General features: G+C 36.1%; 4 protein-coding genes across 6 annotated transcripts; 3 read left to right on the top strand and 1 right to left on the bottom strand.

Annotated features, from left to right (window-relative positions):
- The first annotated feature begins 2260 nt into the window (after positions 1-2260).
- Positions 2261-8979, top strand: LOC133302436 (uncharacterized). Of its 3 annotated transcripts, none has more exons than XM_061502206.1 (6): positions 2261-2578; positions 3673-3973; positions 5992-6150; positions 6323-6618; positions 7459-7582; positions 8325-8979. In XM_061502206.1, exons 1-6 carry the CDS (start codon positions 2381-2383, stop codon positions 8327-8329), a joined length of 1083 nt encoding a protein of 360 aa, XP_061358190.1. In that variant the 5' UTR covers positions 2261-2380; the 3' UTR covers positions 8330-8979. The 3 variants fall into 3 exon arrangements, with proteins under 3 accessions (XP_061358190.1, XP_061358189.1, XP_061358188.1); XM_061502205.1 differs by having other exon boundaries at positions 7459-7591; XM_061502204.1 differs by lacking the exon at positions 8325-8979 and having other exon boundaries at positions 7459-7782.
- A 2084-nt stretch (positions 8980-11063) lies between these two features.
- LOC133302437 (AAA-ATPase At2g46620-like) lies at positions 11064-13020 on the top strand. Its single transcript, XM_061502207.1, has one exon. It carries the CDS (start codon positions 11419-11421, stop codon positions 12892-12894), a length of 1476 nt encoding a protein of 491 aa, XP_061358191.1. The 5' UTR covers positions 11064-11418; the 3' UTR covers positions 12895-13020.
- Positions 13021-15032: 2012 nt separating this feature from the next.
- On the top strand, positions 15033-16892 carry LOC133302429 (uncharacterized). Its single transcript, XM_061502195.1, has 6 exons — positions 15033-15429; positions 15506-15604; positions 15714-15905; positions 15994-16113; positions 16292-16363; positions 16596-16892. Exons 1-6 carry the CDS (start codon positions 15061-15063, stop codon positions 16818-16820), a joined length of 1077 nt encoding a protein of 358 aa, XP_061358179.1. The 5' UTR covers positions 15033-15060; the 3' UTR covers positions 16821-16892.
- Positions 16893-17081: 189 nt separating this feature from the next.
- LOC133302430 (rhodanese-like domain-containing protein 14, chloroplastic) lies at positions 17082-19131 on the bottom strand. The gene is made up of 6 exons (XM_061502196.1): positions 18730-19131; positions 18583-18629; positions 18057-18149; positions 17763-17901; positions 17575-17677; positions 17082-17371 (listed from the first exon to the last, which is right to left on the bottom strand). Exons 1-6 carry the CDS (start codon positions 18935-18937, stop codon positions 17257-17259), a joined length of 705 nt encoding a protein of 234 aa, XP_061358180.1. The 5' UTR covers positions 18938-19131; the 3' UTR covers positions 17082-17256.
- Between the last annotated feature and the right edge of the window lie 631 nt (positions 19132-19762).

Genomic DNA, 19762 nt, shown 5'->3' with positions numbered 1-19762 from the left:
CATATATATCTGACCAGGTTTCATTCCTTTCAAATGAATTGACCATCGCTTGTATATATTCCTCTTAATTCAAATCCTGTCCTTTCCCTTAGTCCATGCTGCAGCGTCTTAACACAATACGCAACGTCCAGCATCTCAGCTCCCTTTATATTGGATGATCCTGATCATAACTATCCGAATATTTGAATATAGTAGCATCTCACGATTTCTCATCATCAGCTTAAGAGCCTGTTTGGATCCTCTTATTTTTAAGCTAGAAGCTACTTATAAGCTAAAACTAAAAAAAAGAGCTTAAAAAAAGAAGCTAAAAGCTGTTTGGAAATTACATGAAAATTTTAGCTTAAAATTTACTTAAAAGCACATATTTCAAGAAAATTATCTCTCTCTATCTTTATCACTCTTCATTTAAAAAAAAACCACACAATTCAATAAAAACATATAAGAGCTTAAAAAAAAGCTCCTCATAGGAGCTTTTAATTTTCAGCTTTTTTCTTCATTATAGAAAAAAGAGCTTTTCATTATAAGAGCTTTTTCGAAAACTTGTTTGGCTTAGCTTATACTTATAAGTAGCTTCTAACTTAAAAAAGAGAGGATCCAAACAGGCACTAAAAAGTAAGTGACGAATAAAACAGGGCCATTCTCTGTGAAAAGATTCCACATCATGTCAATTAATGGAGAAGTGGTCATAGAACTATCACTCACTTAGCCCCACTGGTATAGAAAATATTTGTTTATTCAACAAAAGGAAGGTTCGTAAATCAAAGATTGCCCACGACACTTTATGCAAAAAAACTGTTCCACTATTAAAATTGCACTAAAGCGTCAAAAGTGAATGAAAATTACCCCTTCTCTGACTAATATAAAAATATAAGAAAATTATATTCTTATGTTATATAAGATTTATTTTTTATGTTATACTCATATAAAAAGATGTACTTCATTTTTTTTCTTTTTTAAAAATTAATGAGCTCCACTTAATTTATCTCACAACATAAGATAACTTCTCTTCTACAACATGAGTGAAGTAAAGTACAAAAATATATTACACACACAAATCTGTATTTGTTTATTCAACAATGAAAGGTTCATAAAACAATGATTGTCCGCTATACTTTGTGCAAAAAATTGTCCTACTACTTTATAATTGCACCAAAGCGTCAAAAGTGCATGAACTTGGATTCTCAACAGTTTAAAAAAGTTATATAAATTATAACTACAAAATTTCTCATAAAATTAAATTATAAGTCCAACAATACACGTGGACGCTTGGAAGAATAGTTATATGAATCTCAAATCAGTGCACAATTTTGTTTTTTTCTTTCCAATAAAATTGATCTTAAGTGAAGTAATTTTTCCTTTGAATTAGTGATTTCTTTGAATTAATTATCTTGAAAATATCAAAATTAAATTTTTTTATGCATAATCAATCATGATTAAAGTTATCTAAATTTGTTTCAGAGGTTGATAGTGTTGTTACAAATCAAAAGTCTTATAATCTTGGTCCTCTTATCAGCAACGTCCTTGTGTCTTGGACCTTTCCTAAAGATGGGTTTGTGAAGGTAAATACGGATGGAGCTTCCCGAGATAATTCTGACTTGGCAGCTTGCAAGGGTGTAATTAGGAACTCCGAAGGTATTTGGTTGGATAGATTTGCGTATAAGTTGGGTTTCTGCTCTTCTTTTAAAGCTGAATTATGGGGTATTCTGAGGGGTTTGAAAAGGGCTTGGAACAATGGTCACAGGGAAAATTATCTTAGAAAGTGATTCGCTGTTGGTAATTACTGTGCTCATCAAATGTGGTGCAGCAGTCCGTGAGGTGCAGTTGGTTGGCAGGTTTCTCTCCATCACAATTTCAAGAAAGGCAACTCGTGTGTAACTAACTTTATTTTAGATTCTGCAAAACAAGCTGATCAGTGTTTTTTTAATAAACCTCCGCTTGGTGTTCAACATTTATATCTTGGTGACGTTGCTTCGGTAGGAAGGGAGCGTGTTGTGGCACTCCCTGGGTAGTTTCATTTTTTTTGTTCTTTGGTTTTGGGGTGCTAGCCTTTTTGTTTATCAAAAAAAAAAAAATTCTCTAAATTGGGTCAGCAAAAGGCAGAAAAATCAACAACATCCAAAAGGGCCCCAACAGAAGTTTTTATAATAGATGGGCCAAGCCCAACAAGTTATATTGGCCCAAAGAAACAAGCCCAATGAACTCCCTCTTTCGTCATCCCCAACCTTTGGGATTCTTTTAACCTTTCAGAACACTCGTTCCTCGTCAGAAATGCAGAGAGAGATAGAAAGATAGGGGGGAATTGAAAAGAAGGAGGAATTTTGATTATAAATTAATCTGTAGCATTATTGGAATTTGAAGTTTTGATTGTTGAAAATAAAGAATGGGAGGTTCATCGGAAACGAAGATCCTACAAGACCTGTTGTTGTACGCGGCGAGCGCGGCGCTGAGTTGCTTGGTATTGTTCGCGGGGCTCCGACACTTCGACCCGAACCGCGAGGCATCGAAGAAAGCTCTTGAGCATAAGAAAGAGATTGCCAAGCGTCTAGGTCGCCCTCTCATTCAGACAAACCCTTACGAGGTCTATCCAATGCTCTTATTTTTTGTTTATATCCCATTTCTTTGATTGCACCGACCTTAGCGCATTTTTTATTTTTATTATATATAAATTGGTAATATGAAGTTCGTGCCATTATTATATATGGTCAGGAAGATGTTTAAGGCATTAATTGCATCTTAACCTTAATAATAGAACTAATGTGTGACATATTTGATTTTAACTTGTGACATGTTACAATATTGCAAGTCATTTTGTAATTAATCAAGCTTTTATGCTGAATGTCATGGTAGGGGTACTTGTATGTATTATTGACGTTGAGGGTAGTTTTTTTTTTTCTTCCTTCCTTGTATAGATTAGTTATAGGATCTTTATCCCGCATTCCTGATTCTATTTCTAAAGTATCTCTTAGATGTGATTGGTTCCTGCAAGGCTGCAACAACTTTCAATTGACTATTTGTGCCTTTTCTTAGTAAATGGCTTGTGTATGGTTGAGAAAGATGAGAAAGGATGATGCATTTGTAGTTTATTGCCCAAATGGTGTCCTATGTATAATTATGTGTGCATTTATGTGCATGTTTCTGTGGGATATTCTTTGGTATTCACATGGAAGGTTAAGTTTTCAGGCTGAATGATTTTTATTAGTTCGAATAGCTAAGCTCTAGTTTTGCCCTTAAATATAACCGGGGGGGGGGGGGGGGGGGGGGTTAACTAATATTCTCTTCCCTGAAGGTTAGGGTTGGTTGTTGCTATTGCTGTGCTACTGTACTGATATTATCATGTTACTTCTATAATCAACACAAAGATTGATTTTAACACTAGGTGACTGTATTCTGAAAAGAAATTTCTCATTTTCTTATGAATTAGTAATTCTGATTTCCTAATATTGGCCAACTTCTTTGATAAATGGAGAAATTAATTCAAAAGTAGAATTTTTATCCAAATACACATGGAAAAGAAGGACTCGTTCCTAACACATATCCTCTATGGATATATGGCCTTACTTTATTTTAGCAGAAGTATTTTTAGATTTTCTGTTAAAAATATTGGACCATAGTTAAGTACTTAAGTCTTATCTTTTATATTAATTTTTAATTTGTGCCCTTTATTGTGTACAGGATGTCATAGCCTGTGATGTTATAAATCCTGATCACATTGATGTGGAGTTTAACTCTATTGGGGGACTGGAAACAATCAAGCAAGCTTTGTTTGAGCTTGTTATTCTGCCTTTAAAAAGACCGGACTTGTTTTCACATGGTAAGCTTCTTGGACCACAAAAGGGGGTTCTGTTGTATGGACCGCCTGGCACTGGAAAAACCATGCTTGCCAAAGCTATTGCTAAGGAGTCGGGAGCAGTTTTTATTAATGTGAGGATATCAAACCTGATGAGCAAGTGGTTTGGTGATGCACAAAAGCTTGGTAAGTGTGTGGTATCTTTATAGCTTCTATAATACTCTATAAGACTATTCTCTACAAAACTACATACACTATAGTATCTTCAATAAATTATGTTAGTTCAATAAATTAAAATTCTTTTATATCGTGATCCTTTGTTTTTTATAAACCTCCATGTGTGCACACAAAAGTCCAATAAATTATTGATGATTACTTAGCATCTGTATAAAAATTTGACATGCAGACTATTGACACTATTGTACATAATTTCTTTTGTATTTTGCCTATATGAGTTAAATGTGTTGCAATCTTGCTTCACTCATGGCCAGAAGTGGAATCTCATGCAGTTATAAGATATGATTAGAGCAGTTCCAACATAGTTTCTTTTGCTTGAAAAGGATTTATGATAGCAGATAGGGGCCATGCGGCAATTATCCTATGAAGATAATGAGGAGATTAGAATAAGAACAAGTTTAAACTTTAAACATCTTTTTTTATATTCTATTCTTTGAAGATAATGAAGATATTAGATGAAGAAATAGTTTAGATATCTATTATGAGTAAAAAGCATTAACAAATAAAAATTAGTTAAATAATACAGAAGTCAAAGAGGCCTCCTGTTGTCCCAACACTGCTATATTTAGAAAGTCAATCTTACTTTCCTCTGGTTCTTGAGAACAACCTTTGTCATTACTCATCCCATTCTTTTGTTTCAATGGAAAAGTATCAAGTAGCTACTTCCCTTCAGGTAGCAAACCCTACATCAAATGGTGTTTATATGGCAGATTATCCCTGTCAAATTCATCATGATGTTGTTGTTATCTTGTATTCATACTGTGTTGTATCCATGTCCTGCACTGGTGTTAATGTTTTCTGGTATAAAATTGGCTATTTTTTCAACATGGCAGACTGTTGCAGGAAAGTTTTGTTTGCAAATCTACTTAAATTGGAATGTGTCTTGTGAAAGAATATGTAGGTAAAACATGCAATTGCATCATTGAGCTTTCTTTTTTGGCTTCTCAATTCCCAATAGGCTTTTTTGAGATTGATGTAGTTTACACTGTGGGGTGTGGATATTCTTTTGAATTGATATCTCAGCCTGTTTCATGGACAAGGCTCTGTGCTCCTCGAATAGCAATTTGTTGTTATCAGATTGATAGTGGCCTGGCATTGAGAAAATGAGCTTAGATCAAATATCGTTTCGAAGTAGAAGGGAAGTCCCCTCCCTCTTTGACAAAATTTACTAGCTGCCAGAAGCTACAATCAGTCAAGAGTATACCATTTTCTGAAAAAAGTTAATGTAGTAACTGACTTTTAATAATATGGTTAAGATCTTACAAACAATTCCAGTTTTACAATAAGTGAAACAACTCCGGTTGAGTTTGCCATCCTTGCATGTTTCTTTCTCTGGGTAGGATACTACCCTGATAAACCTAGAGATTAAAGTACTCCTCTAGGGTGGAGTGCTCCTCTGACTAAAATGCCAAATTCTCTCTGACTGAAGAAAACTCAATATCATATGCTAATCAAAAGCGTCTCAACTGTTTACACAGATGGTGAATTTATACACCCAACATTGCCAAACACCCTAATCAGTTATTCCTATTCTAAACTGGAATATGGTAATCTAAAATTGAATAGAATTCCTAAATAACAAATAATAATAAATAATCCCAAATGAAGAACTCTAATTGCAAAAATAAAAATCCCCAAATTAAATAACAAAGCTAATAACCCAATCTACATCTCTACCCCTGTATATGTTATCTAATTATTGCGGATTAGCAAATGTGTGGTTGTTTGGTTGAAAGCTTGAAGCTGTTCAGTTGCATAGAGATATCTAGGTCAAATTCTTATCAGAAATGTTAGTCAGCAAAGGCATCTTGGTATACGTAACTATGTTTTTATTTTTCTGAACCTTGCCTTTGTGATTATGTAAATTTGTATCTAATTTTAATGTGCTTAATTATGCTTTATGTTCTCCGTTTGAAGTGTAGTTCTTTGTTTTGGTTTACTGTTAATATTCTGCTACTCTTCTGCAGTGGCTGCTGTATTTAGCTTGGCTCATAAGCTCCAGCCTGCCATCATATTCATTGATGAGGTTGACAGTTTTTTGGGTCAGCGTCGTACAACAGATCACGAGGCTTTGTTAAACATGAAAACTGAGTTCATGGCTCTGTGGGATGGATTTACCACTGATCGTAAGTTTTAAACTAGCTATATTTAATTTTCTTTACATCAATATTCAAAGTAATTTGCAAATAGGATACTGACAATTTTGATGGAGATTTAGTCTGTAAGTTAGTATTCTCAGGTTATCTATATTTAAATAGGGTTGTTAATAATGATGACTTTCTTTATTTGTGTGTGTAGAGAATGCCCGAGTTATGGTCCTTGCAGCAACTAATCGTCCTTCAGAACTTGATGAAGCAATACTTCGGCGTCTTCCTCAAGCCTTTGAAATTGGAATTCCGGACCAGAGGGAGAGGGCTGAGATATTAAAGGTTATCTTAAAGGGTGAGAGGGTTGAAGAGAACATAGACTTTGGTCATATAGCTGGCTTATGCGAGGGTTACACTGGTTCGGATCTATTTGATCTTTGCAAAAAGGCTGCCTATTTTCCTATTAGAGAAATACTGGACGAAGAGAAGAAAGGGAAACGATCTCCTGTTAGTATATTTGTCATTCTCTCCTATTTTATTCTCTGCCTTAATTTTTCATTTTTCAAATAGCGGATTGATAAAGACCAACCAGTAACAGCAATTTCCAGTATACAAAAAAGGAAAATGAGCCGAGATACTGATATGTTTATTACAGAAATAGTAGTAACAGCACAAGGAATTAAAGAAAACAATACAAGACTTGTCTAATGAACGACACCAAAGAAATTACAAATGACAGAAAGATAAGAACAGTTGTTTAGAGCACATGGAGGGGCTCTACTCCCTCCCAAGTCCCAAGTCTGACTAAGAATTCCCAGATCCCCCCCCCCCCCCCCCCCCCCCCCTCTCAGTCCATCCCTTTCCTATTTAACCAATTCCCCCTCACCACCCATTATGTTATAGTCAGTTACAACAGTTGTAACTGATTGTCTATGTCAGCATTGGGAACCCACCTTCTCCTATATATGTCCCGCTTATAACCCTTCAAGGGCTGAACCGCATCACGGATACTATGCTAGCTCAGGCTGATGTGACTAGAGTGCATATCCATATCAACAGTTTGACGTTTTATTAACTAGAAGAGAACAAATCAATTTTGAGTATGTCTATTTTATTTAAAACTATTGTATGCACCCGGGTATATTTCCATGCTTGAACTGCCATCTCTGATCAATGTAAGCAATTAATGTGCAAGATCAGTTTGTGAGTTTGTGTTGGATATGATTTTCATATATTAGTTCTTTTTAATGAAACTCATTAGTCTTCTCGGTGCCTTTCTCATATAAGTAGTGGAGATGTTGAAAATTAATGAGGTGTTTTGTCTACTTTTCACTATTCACGTTTCAGGCACCTAGACCTTTGTCGCAGTTAGATTTGGAGAAGGCCCTTGCCACTTCACAGAAGACAAAGGTTGCTGCAAGTGAATACGGTGGATTAAGCCTACAGTCACCTTCAAGATGGTCAGTGCATGGTGAGTCAGGTGATTATCAGCTTCAAGCTGCAATCAATGAATTCTCTAAGCTTGTGGTTTCTCACATGATTAACCTCCAATCAGATGCCCAGGATTCCTAAAATGTTGACTTTCTTTAGAGCATTTTCTACTGTCATTTAGCCTAGTCCAAATTGTAACAGCGATTACTTCCTTAGTTATACTAATTCTAGAACATATATTTGTTATACATTGATTATAAAAGTTGCATTTTGTTCAATATTTGGTGCATCAATCCTTCTTGTAGCTCTTTTTAATATCCCATTTATGCCAAATTTTATCTCTGATTACTCTCTTGGTGATGCAAAGATATTGTTGTTCCACCTTCCTTCGTATATTGTAAGATGATAATGTGATGCATTAAAATGACATGAAATGGTAGCTAATGTCTATTTCGGGTGTCAGGTGCATCCACATTTTATTACATTGTATAGTACTAGCCAAACATATACAAAAGAGGGGATAAAATAAAATTCCTTCAGGCCTTAGAGTTAACTGTACTTAAGGTCAAGAGTTGAATCACACAATTCTATATATCATGCTCTGTTTAGCTAATGGGAAAGAGAAACGCATAGTATTATTTAATCAGTTTTAAATAACTGTTACTTCTAGTCCTATTGATAGTAAAATAAGCAAAATTTCATCTGTATTGTTCTATTACCTGATTAAATCCATGATTAAATACAGTTGGATATAGCACTGACATTCCTAACAACTTTAACAGAGTAAGCTTAAGATTCATCAAGACGATGCAGTTAGCAAGTTGTCAACAGCCATCAATGATTGAGGCCTCTGGGAAATAACTGGCATTGGAGTGGGTTCGGCAGGGTTATACTTTTAAGCAATGTGGGTCAGTAAGCATCCCTGTGTTTTGTTGTCTTTCTGGTCCACCCGCATAAGATGATGATTAACTCAAACCCTTGAAAGGTGCAAGCTCTTCCCATCACATTCATTCATTATAGTTAGGAGTTGGGACCACAAATTTGTACCTTTTTTCCCCTCTCAAACATATTTCTACAGTGTAGGCAGGACCACAACGTAGGGGACGTATCTTCCCTAACACGTCCCGTTTGTGGCTTGGTTGACGGCCTACCTCGTGGTTCCATCATTGCTTACTACTTTTAAGGGTAGAGAAAAGATTAAGAAATTGAATATCGAAAAAAATTAAGAAAATGGAATAACTAAAGATACATTGGCATGCACGATTGATCACAATCCAAGAAGGGACGGGATATCTTTCTTTTAGGATTTTGGAATTGGAAGTGGCTATTCATTCTGTTTGGAAATATTGCCGTCATTATCTTAGACCTGTAAGTCTTGTGGAGATAACACCCTCGCAGATGATTGGACACAAATGAAAAATAATATGGTGCTGAAAGTGGCATGACAACTCTATTTTTTAATCAACATGACAATCTAGTTTATGGGGATTTTCGATTTTTTTATGGTGACAATCATTTTATAGTAGGTTTTAATTTTTCACGGTACAAACCTCACGATGCAGACTTCAAATTTGAAGTCATTATTGATCATAACAAGGAACTGTCCCTATTGTTAATGGCATGCCTCTTCTTGCATCGTTCGACGCAAAGAAATCATTGTCCTTTCACAAAAATGCAATAAATAGCTCCAGCGATTCATATCGTTACAGGGATTCTCATTTGTCAAACTGTTGGCTGACTTGTGCACATTGCATCAAGATTTTTTACTTGTAGTTTTTTTTTTTTAATTTTAAAAGAATATAACCAGTTTAACAATTCGATCAAAAACCAATTTTTAATTAAAATATTTAAATAGTTTATTATGATTTTTTAAGGTCTTTCTCTTATTTTAATTAAGCTATCTCCTATTTAATTTTTTTTATTGGAGCCTCATTTGCTCTCTCTCTCTCTCTCTTAAATGACTCAATCGCTGGAAGTGAGTTTACATCCGTGTCTGTCTAACTTTTCTTTTTGAATTACTCCATTTATTTTCTTTTCTTTTTTTTGGTAACAATTTTCATTTTAATCTTGTTGATAGTTTATTGTCTAACATGTACGATCATAAAGAATCATTGATGTTATATCCGTTTTGTAAAATTTTTCTTTGATTCGAATATGCAGTTTGATATAACAAATTATTAATTAAAATGAAATACCTTATATTGGTTAATAGCCACTTTTATTGTACAATTTATCTTTGAGGCAATTTTACTATCGTGTTAATCCCATTATATTTGATTAAGCACTTTTGTTGGATATCAGTTATTTCAAATTAATAACTTAGTATGAAGTAATTATTTATCATAATAATTGATAGGTATGTTTTTTGAAATAACTAAAAATAAAATAAAATTGGTCAATGAAAAAGAAAAATAATGATATCAATGAATACTTAAAGTAAACAACCGAATAAATGGGCTATTATTATAAGCAATTAGAGTTGTAGGCAGTTGAAAGTTAAAACTATGTTTTCTAGTTCAAAATTAGCGACCTGCCAATCTTCAAAATCAAAGGAGACAAACAAGGTACCATTGAATGCAATACTAACTTATATTATATGATCTCTTCGTTTTTCTTCAATTATTCTCCTTGCGTTCCCTTTGACTCTACCCTTCTCCTGTCCCAAACTAAAGAACAATTTTAGATAATTTTCTTTACTTTTCTTTAGTCCAGCCCCTGTTGTTTGAAAATATCTTTAATTCTTATGTTTCGGTTGTTTAAGGAATCGGAATATGGTGTTTGGCAGTTATGAATTACGACAGCAATCATCGTTGACTAACTACTTTCTTCACGGCTATCGTGAAATAAACAAATTCCATTACTCCATGTAACTGTTTTAATAATATATGTATTCAAAATCACTAATTGACGCTGATATTTGTATTCCATTACTCCAGCTTATATTTTTCTTATTTTTCTGTATTTTTGCATGGTAACAAAAAATATTAAGCAATTATATAATTAATATATGAAGAAAATACATGCCCGAAACTTAATATTTGCATATGTTGTAACAGTTTAAACTCCCATTTATTAATCTTGAAACATAAAACGTCTCTCGATGGGTTCTTGTATAATCTTTTAACCAAACATGGAAAAATCGGTACACAGATAATTGTATTTCATACAAAATCATAGACAGAAAATTCAGTTAAGATATAGTACATAGTCTGCACAAGAAGTCGATTCCTAATTCATTTCAGCATAATTGCTAAATTACTAAAATATATTTAACATTTAAAACTACTCATGAATACATAATATTCTCCTCTTTATTGCGAACTTCAAATCAAATATACATGCATTTAGAGACTCTGATGAAACTTTTTTTTTTATTTAAAAAAAAATAGATGATTGGCATAATAACATATAGTACATGAGACATATACCTAGATGGCTAGACGTGTCATTTTCTGTAAAGTAAAAAATGACCAACCTATCGTTAGAAATCATCATCATTCTTTATTATATTAAGCATTAACATTTAACATATTCCAAGAAAACTAAAAAGAAAGAAAGATGGAATTTTTTTAAAAAAACAAAAAAAGAATTTTATCAATAATTGAGAAATGCGTGCGCAGAATAAGGCTACGAGGAAGCAAGAGTCAAAAAAATTGAAAATTAAAGAGCCCAAAGAAGAACACGTTTTCATTTGTATATTCGGATTTAATTTGCCGGCACTGACCTGATCCTGATGCGATGACCTCTTCAAAGATGAAACTCATACAAAATTCTATTTACATTCCTCAATCCACACACATGCATGATCATCTCTCATCGCAACCCCATTTCTTTTTGTGATTTTCTTTGCTTTTAGTTTTTGAGTCTCAATTGAACATGGTTTGGCCTTGGGCTACTTCCATCTCCTCCATTTTCTTCATCCTCCTTTCCTCTTTTCTAATCCTTCGTTTCTTCCGCAAAACCTCTGTACTTCACATCCTCAACCGATGGTGGCTCTCCTTCGAAAACCGCCTCCACCTCTATCAATCCTTCAAAATCCCACTCTACAACCACCATTCCCAGGAAAACCAACTCTACCGCAAAATCCTAACCTACCTCGATTCTCTCCCTTCCGTTCAAGACTCCGATTTCATAAACCTCTTCTCCGGCCCCAATCCCTCCGACATCTTCCTCCACCTCGACGCCAACCAGACCGTTCACGACACCTTCCTCGGCGCCAAGCTCTCCTGGACCAACCACACCGCCGCCGGAGACTCCGATTCCGCGCTGGTCCTCCGAATCAATAAGAAAGACAAGCGTAGGGTTTTCCGCCAGTACTTCCAGCACATCCTCTCGGTGGCGGACGAGATCGAACAGCGGAGGAAGAACGATATCAAGCTGTACATGAATTCCGCCGCCGGCGAGAGCTCGCGGTGGCGATCGGTGCCGTTCACGCATCCGGCGAGCTTCGAGGCGTTGGCAATGGACGCTGAGCTGAAGAATAAGGTGAAATCCGATCTGGACCAGTTCCTCAAGTCGAAGCAGTACTACCACCGTTTAGGTCGCGTTTGGAAGCGGAGTTACCTCCTCTACGGTGCGTCCGGTACGGGAAAATCCAGTTTCGTAGCCGCGATGGCAAAGTTCCTCTGCTACGATATCTACGATATAGATATCTCGAAGTTAACGGACGGCTCTGATTGGAAGATGTTGCTGATGCAAACGACGGCGAAGTCAATGATCGTGATCGAGGACCTCGATCGGTTGATCGCGGGAAAATCAACGGGCGTGAGCATATCGAGTGTGTTGAACTTCATGGATGGGATCGTTTCGTGCTGTGGAGAAGAGCGCGTGATGGTGTTTACGATGAATGGTACTAAGGATGAGGTTGATGAAGCTGTGTTGAGGCCTGGTAGGGTTGATGTTCACATACACTTCCCCTTATGTGATTTCTCCACCTTCAAGATTCTCGCGACTAGTTATTTGGGTTTGAAGGAGCACAAGCTTTTCCCTCAGGTCGAGGAGGTTTTTCAGACCGGGGCCAGGCTCAGCCCGGCCGAGATTGGTGAGATTATGATATCGAACCGGAATTCCCCCACCCGGGCCTTGAAAACCGTCATTTCGGCTTTGCAGGTGCAATCCAACGGCGGGGATGCGAGGAGAGGAGGGCAGAGGTTGAGCAATAGCGGGTCGGGTCGGAGCAGCGACGACACAAACGAATCGGGTGCTGTGATTTGTCGGGAAAGTGTTCATACGGTGAGGGAGTTCCGAAAGCTGTATGGGCTTTTGCGCTTGGGAAGTAGAAAGAAGGAAGAGTCTGTGCATTCGGGGCCCATAGAGAAAGAAGTTCCACGGATCGAGGGTCGGGTCGGGTAAAATATGTCCGACTGGATTTTTTTTCTTGGATCAAATTATGTAAAGTTGCTTGCCAGTTGCCACTAACAATTATTTTGCAGTTTTTTTTTTTTTTTAGTCAAGAATTGTATTGTTGTATTTACCACAGAAAAATAATGATATGGCGGTAAGGTCAAAGGGATAACAATTCATATTCAATGCCTCGCGGTATTCTTTAAATTCCAAGTTTGGGGTCAACATTCAATTTATTTATTTACATTTGTGTCAACATTTTTAATCAAATAATTAGACAATAAAATTAGAAATTAGAAGGGCAATGGCTGGCTAACAAAGACTATTCCATTGGAGGCAATGGAATTTGGGATATTCCTCCTTCAACTTGCGTTAATTTGTGAAATATGGCCATAAAAAACAAAAATAATTTATTTTGGCCACAAAAATATAAAGAGAGACTAGACTGTTTTGACTCTACATAAAATTGGATGATCTAGATTTTCTAAATCAATAAAATAATTTAGGGCCGTGTTTGCCTCAAAAGTGGATTATACTTGAAGCTTGATGACACGATTGCTACAAGTCTGAAGTCGATTGAGAGATTAAGCTTGAGGTTAGTAAGTCCGACTTATTGCGTAAGCACAACTTTCAAGTCATAAAGAAGTTGGCTCCAAAATCAACTATGGAAGAGTTTTCTCAGCTCCGGTGAGTTGACTTTGCTCCTCTTCATTCCATTTGCCTACAATGGGTTCGAGATTTGATTGGTTATCCATCCAAATCCAAAACAAGGTAAGAAATATTCAACATTCATCACTTGTGGTCTCATCAAGATTTGACCAAAGCAAAAGTTAATTAGATTTTAAGTCCCGATCGTCTAAGCTTTAACTCTCAAAGCAAGAAGTATATTTCTCAAAACTCTATAAATTTAATTATCGTTATTTAGGTAAAACAGATAAAAATATAAGCTTTTTGTGCATATAAAATAAAATTCAGACTTGATATGAGGTAAAGACACATGTGCAGCCAAGTTAATTGTTTGATTACTCTGCGAATCGACTTAAAAGGCTGTTAAGTTGAGCAAAAAATAGTCCATTTGTAATGATGTGGGACGTGCCTTATCGGGGGAGGTGAAGGAATATTGTGATTACTTTACTGGCATGAGATTAGACGCGGGGGATCATACAAAAAATAGGGGTGGCGACAATTCGTGTCAATCCGATCCGACCCGACTCGATCCGAATTTCACACAACACGAAAAAATTCAATCCGAATACGATCTGATTAATTATTCTGTGTCAAAATTCTCAACCCGAACACGTCCAACTTATTTTACGGGTTGACACGACATGACACGAATAACTTTATAATGTAATCATGACCCATTATTACATATATTAACACGACTCGACCCGACCCGAGTTTTAGAATGCTCACATTATCCAATAAAAGCATATACATCCGATAAAGTCACTGCTAAGTGAGAAAGGTTGTTTGAAACCCTAAGTGCATGTTATTTTTTTTATACCACTAACTAAAATGACTATAATAACCTTATACAAAAACTATTTGCGGGTTAGAGCGGGTTGATCCAAACTCGACACGAATTTTTCGTGTCATTTTTCTTCAAACCGAACACGACCTAAGCAGTAAACGGGTTGACCCTAACACGAAAATTTCATGTCCAGTTCGGGTCGGATTAGCGGACCGTGTCACAAATTGCCACCCCTAACAAAAACTGTTACTTGACGTGATTCATAAGATATTTTGTGAAAATATTAAAATCATATAGGGCCAATGATTCAATCCAGAACAAGACTTAAGATTTATATACTAGGATAATAAAACACAAACTAATCGTTAGTGATATGACACTAATTTTATTAGTTTGCTAAATTGCTCATAAATTTGGATTTAAGAATTTGGTGGACAAACACGAGGGAGGATATTCTCATAACTAAAAATTTTCACTACCAACTTACTACCTATCTAATCACCATTGGATCAAAGAGAGAGAATGCTAAAAAAATTTTGAAAAGAGAGAAAATGCTGTCAAAAAAAAAGTGATTAATGTTATAAAAAAAAAAAAAAGTGATTATGTGAACGTGTGAAGTCCGTCAAGGCCTTGAGTAAAGCAGGAAATACGACGTCGTTTACAGCATCATCCCCCTCCCCTGGCAGAGCCAAGTTCAAAAAATGGTTAAACTAGTGGAAGCGTGGCACAAGACTTTCACGTTCCACAAGCCTCCGTTGGCATTAGGTAATGGCATTCTAGCTTCGTGTTTCTCCACGCACGATGCTAAGCGCGTGGGCACTCACAGCGGAACCTTCCACTGCGACGAAGCCCTCGCTTGCTTCATGCTTCGCCTTTCCAAACACTTCTCCGGTGCGCATATCGTTAGAACAAGGGACCCAAAGGTTCTGGAATCTCTGGATGCAGTGGTCGATGTTGGAGGTGTGTATGACCCGCTTCCACACCGTTACGATCATCATCAAAGAGGTTTCGACCAAGTCCTCGGTTATGGCTTCGCCACTAAGCTCAGTAGCGCTGGCCTTGTCTACAAGGTGTTTGTAACTTTGTTTCTCACTCACTGTTTTTCATTATTATTATTATTGCTTATGTGATGACCGAATTGTCCAGCATTTTGGGTTGGAGATAATTGCAAAGGTGCTTGGGCTTGCTGAAGGGCATCCTCATGTACATCAATTATATCCCGCTATATACAGAAACTTTGTCGAGGTAGCTAATATTACTCTTATTTCATTCCTGAGCTTATATACTTATATGTGATTATATCTAACCTCTTATTATGCATGATTTGTTGGTTACAATACTGTTCTCTTTACAGGCAATTGATGCTATGGATAATGGAGTGAATCAATATGAACTGAATGAGCCTCCAAAATATGTAATTAATACAAGCCTTTCATCTAGAATTAAACGATTGAATTTAGACTGGATGGATTCTGACCAGTCATCTGATAGAGAAAATGAGGCCTTTCATCAAGCAATGGCCTTGGCTGGTGGTGAATTTTTGGAGGTGAGACTGTTCTGAGTTGTCCATATTTGATTTGTGTTCACTATATTTATACTGTTTCTCACTACATGCTAAAACAATCATTTTACAGAATGTGAACTACTATGCAAAATCATGGTTACCAGCACGATCCATTGTTATGGAGTGTCTTGCAGCAAGGAAAACTATTGATTCTAGTGGAGAAATCATAAAGCTAAACCGATCATGTCCTGTGAGCACATATGGCATTTAATTAATCTCATGATTTTTTAAATAACTATTATAAGAGTTTGTCCTTCATAGTTCATACCAACTGAAGGGTAAATTACAATATCTGCTGGGGAAAATAATATTTGGTTTTAAATATAGTCATAACTATTACCTAAAACCCTTTCTCACTTGTTCCACAGTGGAAACTTCACATACATGAGCTTGAGGAGGAAATGAAAATCAATCCTTCCATCAAATATGTTCTTTACCCGGTATGTATGTTTAACTTAGTCAATGATTCTTTAGGATTGATTATAAGCGTCCATCATTGTCATGTCAAACCCCCCTCCAAAAAAAAAAAAAAAACCTGTATGGTGGTTTATTTTCCAGTTCATTATATACCGGGTAACTTGTAAATTTGAAGTATTCACTCTTTATTTTCCTATTCAATAATAAATTAATATTTGACCTATAATATATATAATAGATTATTGTTGCTTGTAGGATGACAGGAGTGAGAACTGGCGATTGCAGGCAGTGGGAATCTCACCTGTTAGATTTGAGAGCAGAAAACCGTTACCATATCTTTGGAGGGGTTTGGAAAATGACAAGCTCTCAGAGGTTGCTGGAATCCCAGGTTGTACTTTTGTGCACATGAGTGGTTTCATTGGAGGCAATAAAAGTTATGATGGCGCTCTAGCTATGGCAAGAGCGTCTTTAAAAGCATAGGCAATGGTAGGTTTAACCAAGTACCTCTTTTCCCGAGCACTTGGGGTGATTTTATTCTTTTGGGGGGTGGGGGCATTGGATTGGACATCGTAAGGAATTGAAAGGACTAGACCGAGAAATGCTTGAACACTAAACTTGTTTTAATTGAAGCAGTATGCTTCAGTGATTCAAAAACATGATGTATGCATATCGCTAAATCTCAAATTGCTGATAACACACTTCTGATAAATGGACCCTTTCCAGTGTAAGTTAGGGATGCAATCTTTAAAGAATATAACTTCACATTTTTACTGTCAATCCTTGCATACTAATTTTCTGCACTAGTTCAATGATGACATTTATATTCATCAGTTCTATTCTTCATATGCATTAATCATCATTCTCATTATGGACAAATAGTTCTAGACTTCCTACGTGCACATTCATGGCACTCGATTCACTCCTCTGAAACACTTGGTAGATCCTCTTTAAACCATGTGTAAAGACCGCCTTCTAGATGGAAGACATTGGTAAAACCGTTAAGGACCAGCAAGTAAGCTGCTATGAGAGACCTGTAGAAGTATCAAAATATGATCAATAGAACTGCAGAAAATGGGATTTGTACCCATTTTGATGATCATAAAATATCATCAACCAATTCTGGACTAGATATTCCATAGCATATGTGAAATTCTATGACTATAAGCAAAATTTAAAATCCAGAGAGAGAAGAAAACGGGCACAGGAAAAAAGAAGACAAAGGACAATTTAATACCTTGATTGTTGACCTTCTGGCAGATTTTGTGATGGTTTCATTGTACCCCCTGATGAGCAAGCTACTATTATTTTTGCATTTTTATCTAATTTTGCTTCAACAGCTGCCAGCATGAATCAAATATTAAGTTTCCAATAACAAGAAATACGTGAATTCAACAAATGTATGATCAGATAAATGTATCGTACCCGGGATGAATTCGGGGTTCTCTTCTGTACCAGCAAAAATACCAAAAAATGCAAATGCAGCCCGTCTGGCAATGTCCCATGCTGTCCACTCTTTTATAAGCCTATATATTTGCACATTGATAGCACCTGGAGGATGAGCCTGCAGTAATAACCAAACCCTTCAGTTTTTTCCTTTGTACCCTATATATAACGACCGATGGAAATTAGAAGTACCATAGAGACTCAAAAATTGCAAAATGAATGTGCAGGCATATTGGAGTTGGAATACGAGACTTCTGAAACTTGTTCACTAACCTCTTTGAACTCTGCTTCTGGCCTTACATCCAGAATCACAAAATTATTTTCTTTCTGAAGGCGCAGAGCTTCCTTTGCTTCCACACTCCTTACCTGCAAATGTCATATACACCTTTTAATTTTTACTCTGCATAAGGCATAAACGTGACATCACATTCCCCTAAATTTTACAAAAAGACTCAGATGTACATGTTATTATTAGTTATAGCATTTGTTTGATTAGATAGTCTGGTTGCCCTTTTGAGCCATTATTCTTGTTTCTATTATTCAATGATCTCTCGGCTCATCAGATGAGTATTCAGATCATTGCTGTCTGTGTACTTGAGCTTCATATTATGATTCTAAATGTGGCAGGGAATTTCATATGCTTCAGAAGACATTTAAAGCTATTGTTACCGTAATGTTTTGCATGGTTTGCATTATCTTGAAATTTCTTTGTGCTCACTTTAACTTGAAATGCTAAAGATGCAAGTGTGCTTATTTGTGCATCCAAGAGAGTATGTGTGACAAAGAGGTGGGGCTTTACCCTTTTTTCCAGCAGATATTCTCGCTTAACCTTCCACTCTTCTTCAGCTAATACCTCCAAGAAAAGTGAAAAAGGAGCTGATTAAGGTTCTACGATGTCTTCAAAGTCCTATGAAAATTTAATCTAGCAATAACTCAGAACAAGTACCTGGCGACTTTGCTGGTTTTGTGGCTGCACCTTGGATTGTTAGCCCTCTTGCAATATTCTGTGGGTGTAATCTTTGACCTGTGGATTTGTATGATCTAACTCTCACCCACCATGAATTATGATCACGAGTACCTTCTAAAGAAGGTACCAAGGATTGTAAAGATGATGTAGATGAGTACTGTGGAGCAAATGATGTAAAAGCCGCCATGCTTTGAAGCTCAGTTTTACCAGAAAAAATCAGATATGGGATTTTAGAATTTTCTAGTTAATGGTCAATAGTTGAATTAATGGAAGTACTTGGGATCAGCCTACTTGCTTGTGTTATCCTGTGAGTACTTCGGGTAGTTTGTGGGAAACGAGTATCTGATTTTGTGGATATTTAGGACCCAGAATCTGAACTTGTGGTCGATGTTTTAGGAGTCCTTTGCTATTTGGATAGGCTTCGTTGGCATCCCTTTTGTCTTCATTTCTTTTCTCTTTCCTCAGCTCACTTTGACACGAAAATGATTGTCTTTCGGCATAGCCATTTTAATATTTTGTTTGCTCTTTTGTTTTAGGGACATTAATACTTGCTATTTTTACGTTCTTTGAAATGTCGCGTGAAAAATTTATTAGGTTCTGATGTAACATTGATACTTTTTAGTAAAATTAACGCATTAAGGTTTGTTTATATATATATATATATATATATATATATATCATTTCCACATATTTTTGAGTAGCTGTAAATAACCTTATCTAAAGTGACTGTAGAAATATTTTTTTCATATATACCATTCCCATAACAAAATTACTTTTAATGGAACTGAAAGTTTCAAGTTCAGTAATATATATAAAACTAGGCAGCAGTGACTCAAATTAACATGTCATTTTCGCTAACAAATCATGCGCACACAATTTCCGCCCTGGAATCAATTCAATAATTAGATTTAACATATGAATTCTTTTCTTGATACAATTTTATCGGCATTCTCATAACTACAAGAAAAAATTAAGTGGTGCAACCTTGGAATCTTGATAATATTCTGAAAAA

Source organism: Gastrolobium bilobum, unplaced genomic scaffold (assembly GCF_033153095.1).
Source record: "Gastrolobium bilobum isolate Gb01-03AN ecotype WA unplaced genomic scaffold, APGP_CSIRO_Gbil_v1 utg12365, whole genome shotgun sequence".
Classification (NCBI taxonomy): Eukaryota; Viridiplantae; Streptophyta; class Magnoliopsida; order Fabales; family Fabaceae; genus Gastrolobium; species Gastrolobium bilobum.
Note: the sequence above shows the minus strand (reverse complement) of the source record. Positions and strands in the feature narration are given on the sequence as shown.